At 50.0% G+C, this 9,825-nt stretch overlaps 1 protein-coding gene across 1 annotated transcript in view; it reads left to right on the forward strand.

Annotated features, from left to right (window-relative positions):
- The window catches only part of CUNH20orf96 (chromosome unknown C20orf96 homolog), a 15,400-nt gene extending 11,447 nt beyond the window's left edge, over positions 1 to 3,953 (forward strand). The window contains exons 7-11 of the mRNA XM_028774999.1: positions 162 to 319; positions 415 to 516; positions 629 to 715; positions 1,849 to 1,967; positions 3,695 to 3,953. Of these exons, the coding sequence (XP_028630832.1) occupies positions 162 to 319; positions 415 to 516; positions 629 to 715; positions 1,849 to 1,967; positions 3,695 to 3,755 (527 nt within the window). The 3' untranslated portion in view covers positions 3,756 to 3,953. The remainder of the gene's footprint in view (positions 1 to 161; positions 320 to 414; positions 517 to 628; positions 716 to 1,848; positions 1,968 to 3,694) is intronic.
- Positions 3,954 to 9,825: the final 5,872 nt, after the last annotated feature.

Here is a 9,825-nt window from a genome sequence, read left to right on the forward strand (position 1 = left end):
GATCCCAGCACCTCAGCCCTGATCCCAGCACCTCAGCCCTGATCCCAATCCATTGGTCAGGGGCAGCTGGGTTTTCAGGGGTCTCCTGGAAAGGTCCTCTGAAGGAAATCCCAGACATCTGCCCTTTAACTGCCACTCTTCCCCATGCTGCCCTTCCCCAGGCCTTCAGTGGGAAGTGGATCAGCTGAACGCTGAGATCCGGAAGGACAGCGAGGAGGTGAATTTCCTGAGCACCTACATGGATCACGAGTACCCCATCAGGTTGGTTCAGATCGCCAACCATGTACGCCAGGTGCAGCAGGCAAAGGACAGCCAGCAGGTAAGGGAACTTCCCCGTGGCCCCGATACCTGGACTAACGGTGGAGTAGTAGCCAAGCCTTTTCTGCTGACACTCCTCCCCCCCCACCCCCCCAGGACGAGCTGGACAACCTTAGGGAGATGCGTGAAACTGTCCTGGCTTTTTTCGCCAACATAATTAAAGAGAAGAAGAGGAAAATCCTGGAGTCTCTGGTGGTGGTGAGCTGGCTTGGCCCTCCTCACCTCCCTGCCCTCTGCCTCTGGTGCCCCCTCAGTCTCCTGTGCACTCCTGCCTGGGGTACCTAGAAACAGACTTCTCTTTTTTCCATAGAATATTCAGAAACCCCATGAGAACATACTTCTGCTGAAGACCCGGGACAGCCGGCGTCTGCGGAGGTGCAACGGTTGGTTCAGAGAGGTGAGAACAGCAGGAAAGTCATGGCCTCTGGGAGGGAGCTGCAGGTGGGCCTTGCCTTATGCTGACCTGGTCCTCAGAAGAGGCCCTGCTCCAGCATTGGCCTGCTTTCTTGACTGAGCCATTGCTGTCACTCATCCTTCACCTCAAAGGAGATGCGTGCTGGCCCCACCCTGCCTCGTGGCCACCATTGCTGGCCATGAGCCATTAGCATCATCCTCTGCACTAACCACTGTCCTAATGCTTTGATCTAATCCAGAATGTGTGTGTTAATGATGAAGGTCCTGATCCCCAATTGGTTTTTAATTGCTCAATAAAGATGTCTGCGACCAATGGCTGGGCAGAAGAGGTGGGACTTCCAGGTTCCTGCAGGAGGGAGAGGGAGGAGAGGAGATTCACCTTGCTTTCAAGGGAGGGAGAGTCATTAGTCATGTGAGATCTCTGGTGGAGTGGCCATTGGGCCGCTTCCCTGATTGGTCCCGGAGTAGCAGGCAGGAGATTAGAAACACTAAGCTGAGGGCAGATGTAGGGTGCTGAGCAAGGAGAAGGTAACCAGGCAACTAAGCTGAGGGCAGATTTAGAGTGTTGAGCAAGGAGTAAAGGGAAGGGCACACTAGCCGCGGGAGGCTTAGGAGAGTCCAGCCACTGAACCGTAAGGCAGGTTAAAAATGAGCTCATGTGTGAGTGTCGCTTATCCGTTGATCTGAGATAGCCAGCCCCTGGGCAGGAGTGTGCATGCAACTCACCAGGAACTCAAAGCAGTGTAGACAAAACTTTATGCTACACTCCACCCCTTGGCCCACGATCAGACTTAGGGGACAAGGTCCCACCCTTTGTGGAGTGAGTGGCATTGTCTTGGCACCATCATCAGTTTTCAACTCCAGGTCCCCGTCTGCATCACCTTGTTTCTCTCACAGTGTGTCCCACCCCTTTGTATCTGGCCTCCATTCTTCACTGTTCCTTCCTCTCACTTGAGAGGGCCATTCTCCTCACTATGGGGGGGGGGTGTCATTCTGGCATCCAGTGCATCTTAGTGACAGGGCCCACCCCATCTCCCCAGACACCTTCCTTCCATGGTGGTGTCCTGTCTTCCGAAGGCTTGGACTTCAAACTTCCTTTCTGTGTCTCTCCCTCAGCTTATTGAACAGCTGAAAGAAGAGATTCCCACATTACAGTCGGAGGTGGAGCGTATGTATGCAGAAGTCTGGAATCCACGAGAGGCCGTTTTTAAGGATGTTCTGCTTCAGAGACCCAAGTATGTAGTTTTGGCTGCCGTGCTGGGCTGAGCAGATCTAGGGATGCCAGTCTGGGGAGGTGGCAATAGTCTAGGCATACAGGGAGGAGGCCTTGATGTGCCATGGTTTGCCGCTAGCCTAGATGTAGCTTTCCTCACATCTCTGGTGTGGCTGAACCGGGTGGTTGGTTCCAGGGAAGGCACAGGGGCAAGAGTGGAAAGGGTGTCTCTTCTGCCTGGCGAGTTTCTGTGCCCCAAGGGGAGAATGTCTTTCTTTCCAAAATTAGCCCATGGCTTGCTTTCCCCAGGATTAGGCTCTATGGTAGGGACAGATGGTAGGGTGAGAATAGGCCAGACCTCTTCACGATGCCACCTCAGGACCTTGTGTGGTGGCAGAGTCCAGCATTTGCAGACTGTGGAGTTTTTCCCATTCGTCTCCCTGTCTCCCAGGCCTTCTCTTGGGTCCTGTCCCCGCTTTGTACTTTGAGATGGGGTCTCACTTTGTAGCTTAGGCTGGCTTCGATTATTGGTCCTCTTGCTTAGGCCTCCTGAATGCTGGGATTACCATGTGTTTAGAGGCTTTCCTTCCAGAAGGGAGGGGGTGTTAAGAGTCCAACGACAAACTAATGTTTGATTCCACCAGAGTTCCTCTTGGGAAACCAACACATTTATCGGGCTTCCTCACAGAGCCTGGATGAAGGGTCCCTGACAGGATTATGTGTGAACCCAAAGTAGCCACAGTGGGAAGCCTGCATGCAGAATGGGTGATAGCTCCACGGGTGTGTCGATGGAGCACTTACTCTCTTCTTCTTCAGTCTGTGAAGTCTGGCCTCTCCCTAAGACCTTGGAGCCACTTGTAACTGGTTGGGAGGAGTGGCTCGATGCTCAGCTGAGGGCCCTGTGACCCGCCCACCTACCTCGTTCTCAGAGGGAGTGTCATCAGCCAACATCATCAGTTCACAGAGGTGTGATGATGTTTTGCAGGCGGGCAGGCACAGCCGAACAGAAGACGACGGTGGCAGCTTGGGTTAGAGGATAGTCCTGGACAACATGGGCCACGTTGTTCTTGCTGGTTGGCTGTTTCCATGGCACCCTCCCCCATCTCCCTCCTTCCTTTCTCTTCCTTTTTCTTTTGAATAATGTTGTTAAATTTATGAAATATCAGGGAGCCTGTGGATGAGAGGAACCCTTGGCTCTGCCATCACAGAGCCAAGGGAAGGACAAAGTGTTAGGAGATACTGAGTTCTGAGCATGGAGCTGTTGGGAGCCCATGAGTCAGAAGAGCTTGTTCCAGAGCAGTGGGTCTGGGGCAATCATGGAGGACTCCCTGAGGATGTGACATTGGCATGATTTCCTCTATTAGTTCTGTCAAATTAACTTCCTTTCCACTTTGTGTGTGTATGTGTGTGTATATGTGTGTGACTATATATGTGTGTGTCTGTGTATGTGTGTGTCTGTATGTGTGTGTATATCTGTGTATGTGTGTTTGCGTGTGGTGTGTATGTGTATATGTGTGTATATGTATATATATTTGTGTATATATGTGTGTGTGTCTGTTTATGTTTGTGTGTATATGTGTGTCTGTGTGCACATGAGCATGCTTGCCCAGGTGGCTACAGGTTGTGTTTAGGATGATGCTTCCCCAGGAAACAGCAGTATTGTAGTGGAACTGGAGGTGTGTTCCCTCTGCCCCTAATTCTGGTGTCCCTGGTTGATCCCTCACAGTCTCCCTTTCTGCTTCCTGCCAGGTGCACCCCAGACATGGCTGTTGAGCTCAACATTCCTGTGCAGGAGCCATTTCCCTTCTAGACGGCCGTGTCGCCTCCTCTCCTCCCTCCTCTCTTCCCAGCACCCGGGGTTTCGTCTGTTGACGTACAAGCCGGTATCTCTGTTACAAATCTGACCCACAGCCCTCCTCTACCCCTCTCCCTTGCTGCTTGGACTAGGCAGGAATTCCAAGTCCAGCCTGCTTGTTCCTCAGTGCCAATAAAGCTGTGTTTGTGTTTGCTTGGTGCCTGTCTATGGGTCATAGGCTTCCCTGGATATGTCACGGCAGTGGCCCTTGACTTAGAATCGGGGTTAGGCTGCTGTGCTGATGGCATCTGGGAAAAGTGCTGCCTCCCTTCCTCTCCAAGGCTTCCTCCTAGTCCAGTGGGAGCGCAGCTTCCCTCGCAGTTGGGAGCCTAGAGCAATTGAGGCCAGAGCTAAAGCAGAAGAGGGACTCTTTGAGATTCCTTCACCTGCAAGCTTTCTGGGTCTCTGGGGTTGATGGCCATCTCTCTTCTGGCCTTGCCTTGCTCCTCCCTCAAATGCATAGGTATATGGCCCGAACTCAGGCTATGTGCACAGCTGTTCACGGCAGTGTGCTGCAGTCACTCTTCTATTACCAGCCAATCCCCCAAAGTAAGCCACCTCTGTCTCCAAGTGATGGCACAAGTGCCAAAGCTTCAGACTTCTTGACTCAACTTGGAACTACTCTACAGAGCTGTTCTGTCTGGAACTTGTGGAGGAGTCGGGGGTGAGGGGTGGGGAGGGTGGGGATGGGGGCTGGAGCTGCCCAGGCCAGCACTGCAGCTGGACTGAGGAAGGAGTTGAGGAGAACTGTCAAAGGGCAGAGGGTACTGGATACTCAGTTCTGACACCCTACACTTCACCCATGACCTCCCTGGGACCTAGAGTGCTTCTGGCCACTCCCAGATCCATTATGTGCTTCAAGAGACTCGGCTTCAGCTCTAATAACAGCATAATTACCTTAAATTAGCAGCAAGACTGTGGGGCTCAGGCAAATCCACAGGGAGGCTTCCTTAAAAAAAGAATACCACCAGGACCCTTTTTCTGTTTCTCTACTGTGTTCTCCAAGGGTCAGCACTTCCCATGGTTTCCCTGTGTGCCAGCATCAGCATCTTCAGTGGGTTGAGACTTCTTTGTACATATCCCACTGGGACAAGAGCTTTGTCCCATACTCTTAACCAGAGCACAGCCTGCTTATATTACTCGCATCCCATCTTGAGCCAGTCTGGGATGGAGAGCTGACTGGTTTAGTACTGGTCACATGTTCCACCTTAGAGTAGAACACGCGACCTAACATCAGCCAATAAACACTCTTCAGAATCATTTGGTTCTTCAAATGGACAATGTTGGAAACACTATCAAATCTTTTAAAATAGAAATCACTCTGCTTTACATATTTGAGTGCACATAGTCCTCATGAGAACAGTCCTAAGAGGCAGGCATTGCTGGGGCTTCCATTCTGTAGATGAAGAAATGAAAGATGAAGAAGTAAAAGTTTGTTTTTCCTGAAGTCATCAGGCTAGTCCCGCTGAGGCAGCCAGCCTTAGCCAGGAGCTCAGCTAAGTTGGACAGGGTTCCTAATGTTAGCTCCCTCACCACTGGGGTGGTGCTGTGGTCTGAATGATTCTGACTCCAAAATCCACATCAAAGCTTAATCCGTCAATGCCATAAACGAGGAGGTGTGGCCCTTTGGGGTAAGCACCCTTCCGAAGGTCTGCTGGAATGAGCTCACTCGATGACTTTTGTTGTCCTGCCATGGGCAGACAGGGGATGCCAGTCCTCAGGAGGAAGCACAAAGAGGGATCCCCTCAGAGGCAGAGTGCTAGCCCTTAAAGATACCATCTGTTGGCACCTTTATTTTGCCCTTTACTGCCTCTAGACTTCAAGAAGCAAATGCCTGTTTATGTAAGTTACAGACTCTGAAGCATTTTTGTTTCAACAGCTTGACCTAACTTAAGACAGAGAAGCCATTTCCAGAATCGAGTCCTGTGTCCTTTTTGGCTCGGAGTCCTTCCCTCGGTCTCCTTGCCTGCTCTTTCTAAAAATGGGAAGAACTTAGCCTTCACCTTCAACACATTTCTTTGAAGTCTATACAGCTGAGACTCAAGTCCATTACTTGATCTTTTCCATAAACCTGGCCACAATTCTCATGCTTTGACTCTTATAAAAAGTTTTTTTTCTTTTCTTTCTTTTCTTTTTCTCAGTACCCAGTATCAGGGCCTTCATCATCAGTCCTTGACCTTCTTTGGGAGTTCTCAAAGCATAACAACTTAGATATTCTTTGAGGTCCTTTAGGTCTCTGCTTCCAAATTCTAGCATTTTAAAAGTGTGTGTGTGTGTGTGTGTGTGCGCGTGTGCACGCACGTGCATGCCAGCCATTCAGTGTGTGCAGAGGTCAGAGGATAACTTGCAGGTGTCTGTTCTCTTCTCCTGCCATGAAAGTCCTGGGGATCTAACAGGATATTATGGGTGTCTGGCTCCTTTAACTGCTGAGCCATCTCATCATCTTTAAGGCCACTCATGATGACACTGGGTCCCCAGACAGTTCAGAATAATTTCCTTATCTTGAAGACAGCTGATGACAAACTTAATGTCATCAGTAGCTGCAGTTCTTTTTTTGCCACAAAACTTAAAGACCCCAGGAATAGAATGTGAACATCTCAGGGTGGTGTTAGTTTGTTGCTCATACATCTCCTGGCCAAAGCTGACCTCACCTCATAAGAGGCACTCTGCCTTATCAAGGAATTCTTGTTTCCAAGACCAGCGTGCCAGACAGCAAACCAGGCTGGCCATTTCCTTCGTTCTTCTCTATAGCAGCCCACATTCCCCACATGGCAGAGACAGGAATTGGTTCCAGATGAAGCCTGGAGAGACAGGCTGATCAAGTGGGGCTCATCTGACAGATGTGTCACTTCCACACCTCTTGGGAAGACAGGGCTGTACTGCTTTGCTTTGCCTAGTACTTGGGATGGGACTTAGGTGCCACACATATGAAGCCAGCCAGCCAGCCAGCCAGCCAGCCAGCCATACAGTTTCCCTGCCCCCCCCCCCGCCAGGATCAAACTAATCCTAAACAAGTCAACTCCCACTGAACTGCACCCCAGACCCCCAAAATAAGTAAAGCTCTCCAAAGGGAGTCAGGCTTGTTTTCTTTGTGTCAATGAGAGTTTTGTGTGGACACTATTTTCCGGTTGTGTGAGATGGGTGCTGGTCTGAAAGGAAGCACCTTTGATGGACACTGAGCACCTAGCCACTGGCTAACTGCAGAAGCCACCATTTAAATAAATATACAGTGTTCTGACCCACCAGCATCTCTTTATATGAGGCAGTGGGGCTGGACAGCTGCACCTACACACCGGTTGTTTTGACTGAATGTATCTGTGGGTCATTGTAAGCACCGAGGGAAATCTAGGTGACCTCATACTCACTCCTGAGTAATCTAATAGTTACAGTTGTCCTTGAGTATTCCCTGGAAAGAGAGCACACCAGACAGAATATCCTATGAGGGAAGAGAGCTTGTGGACCGGCTGGTTTTGTGTGTCAACTTGACACAAGATAAGAGTCATCCCAGAGAAAAGAGCCTCTGTTGAGGAAATGCCTCTGCAAGATCCAGCTGTAAGGCATTTTCTCAATTAGTGATCAGTAGGGGAGGGCCTAGTCCATTGTGAATGGTGCTATCTTTGAGCTTGGTGGTCCTGGGTTCTATAAGAAGGCAGGCTGAACAAGCCAGGTGAGGTAATCGGGTAAGCAGCATCCCTCTATGGCCTCTGCATCAGCTCCTGCTTCCAGGTTCCTGCCCTGTGTGAGCTCCTGCCCTGACTTTCTTTGGTGATGAACAGCAATATCGAAGTGTAAGCTGAATAGCTCCTCTGACCCCAACTTTCTTCTTGGTCCTGGAGTTTCACTGCAGCAACAGAAACCCTGACTAAGACAGCTTGCATGAGGGGCTAGAAGGTCAGAGTGTCTTTGAGGGTTCCAAGAGCTGCTGTCTCACACAGCTTTACAGGAGCCATGCTATCTTTGGTGAAATCTGATGGGTGTTAAGCAGGTGATGTCCTCATGGGTGTTCTGTGGGCAGGTCCTCAGTCCATGTCATTAGTGTACGAGGGACGTGGGGCAGGGGTTGGTTTTCTGGATAGTCTGTGGTACAGAGCCTGGCTAGTGAGAGAAGCACGTGGACACAAACATGTCTGCTGAGCGTTCGGGTGAGCTTCCCTTTGGGGAGCTTTCAGCACTGTATTCAAGCTTGCTGGGAGATGTGCAGACCTACTAGCAGGGTAATAGGATGGCTGTTTAATGGAGTTGTTTCTCACTGTGCTGACCCAGTGAAGCCTGATATTAGGGCAAAAATCTCCCCCATGGTCTTGGGGTTTAAGTGGGGAGTGTTCCATGCTGGTGATAGAAACCATATGAGTGCTAACAAAGCTAGTCACAGGAACAGGCATGTGATGACATTTTCATAGTCTTGGTCACTGTAGTAAGTTCCTCGTTTGCTCACTATGCTGGGTGAAAAAGGGGGCCAGGGACACTGGGAGCTACCCTTGGCTCAGAAGTCTAGACTGGGGTGGGTGTTATCTCTCTGTGGGGAAGGTCCCATGCTATAGTATTTGAGGATGTTTCTCGTGCGTGTGTTTGTGACCCTGTTCCTTGTTCACCACTGACTTCATCTTATTGCTGGGCAGGGTATGTACACCTTCACCTTTTGGGGGAAGACCATTGCTGTTCACAGCTGTGTGGTGGCTCTTGTCCCACAGAATTCCTGCAAAGCTTCTAAGGTTCAGACAGTTCTAATCATTAAGCTTCCAAGTCACCTTTCTCTGACCTGTCAGTCATTTTTCTGGCTGTTGTGATTGGATACTCTATCAAAAGCTGCTGTAGGGAGACAGGGCTTATTTTTGCTCACAGTTGCAGGGTCCAGTCCCCCACTGCAGGGATCACAGGGGCAAGAGCTTAGGCATCTGGCCACATCAGTCCACAGCTGGAAACAGAATGGTGCAGCTTACTGCCTATTTTCTGCAGTCCAAGATTCCGGTCCCTGACATGGTGCTGCCCATCTTTAGGGTGGGTCTTCTCACCTCAGTCTAGCTGAGGCTATCCCACACAGTTGTGGCCAGGGGCTTAGCTCTTGGGTGCTTTTATATCCTGTCAAGTTGACAATTAGCATTAGCAGGTCACTCAAGTAAAAGGATCTTATCCCATTATCTGCCCTTGGTCCATCTTTCTTTATTGGGGTGTATAGGTAGAAGAAGTGAGGAAAGACATGTGTGTGGGACCCAGAAAATCAGCACTCAGTGTGGCCTTTAATAACAGGAACAGGAAAACCTGGCATATCCAGGGTATTTGAGAAGACACAGAGTTGGGAGTCTTGATTCAACCTGACATATCCAGGGTATTTGAGAAGACACAGAGTTGGGAGTCTTGATTCAGTGGTTAAGAATGGTTGCTGCTCAACTGTGAAGACCCAAGTTCAGATCCCAGCATTCATGAGACAATCTGAGTGTAGCTTGTTCAGATCCCAGCATTCATGTGACAGTCTGGGTGTAGCTTGTACACAGCTATAACCTAGTGCTGTTGGGAGTGGAGACTGGGGAATCACAGGGCCTTACTGGCTGCCAGCCTAGCTGGAAAGGCTTGGAGCTCCAGATTCGGAGAGGGACTCTGCCTCAAAGGACAAAGCAGAGGGTGATAGACGGGGAACACCTGACACACAAACACCGAGACATGAGTGCATGCCACACAGTCCCAGAGTGGAGAGTTCATTAGAATGACGATTATGGTTAAGCATGCCCCAGGCACTAGATGACTAGTTAATTTGACTAAGATGACTTTGTTAATTCTTTTTAAATTTGTGCACATCATACAGAGCAAAGGGTGTCGCCAGGACATTTCACACATGCGTGTCATATCCATGCCTGCTACCTCCTTTGTCTTCCCTTTCCCACTTCCAAGTCATTTCTCCTTTTAGAATATCATGTGCAGGGGCTGGAGAGATGGCTCAGCGGTTAAGAGCACTGACTGCTCTTCCAGAGGTCGTGAGTTCAAATCCCAGCAACCACATGGTGGCTCACAACCATCCGTAATGAGATTG

Source organism: Grammomys surdaster, unplaced genomic scaffold (assembly GCF_004785775.1).
Source record: "Grammomys surdaster isolate TR1022 unplaced genomic scaffold, NIH_TR_1.0 251, whole genome shotgun sequence".
NCBI classification, from domain to species: Eukaryota; Metazoa; Chordata; class Mammalia; order Rodentia; family Muridae; genus Grammomys; species Grammomys surdaster.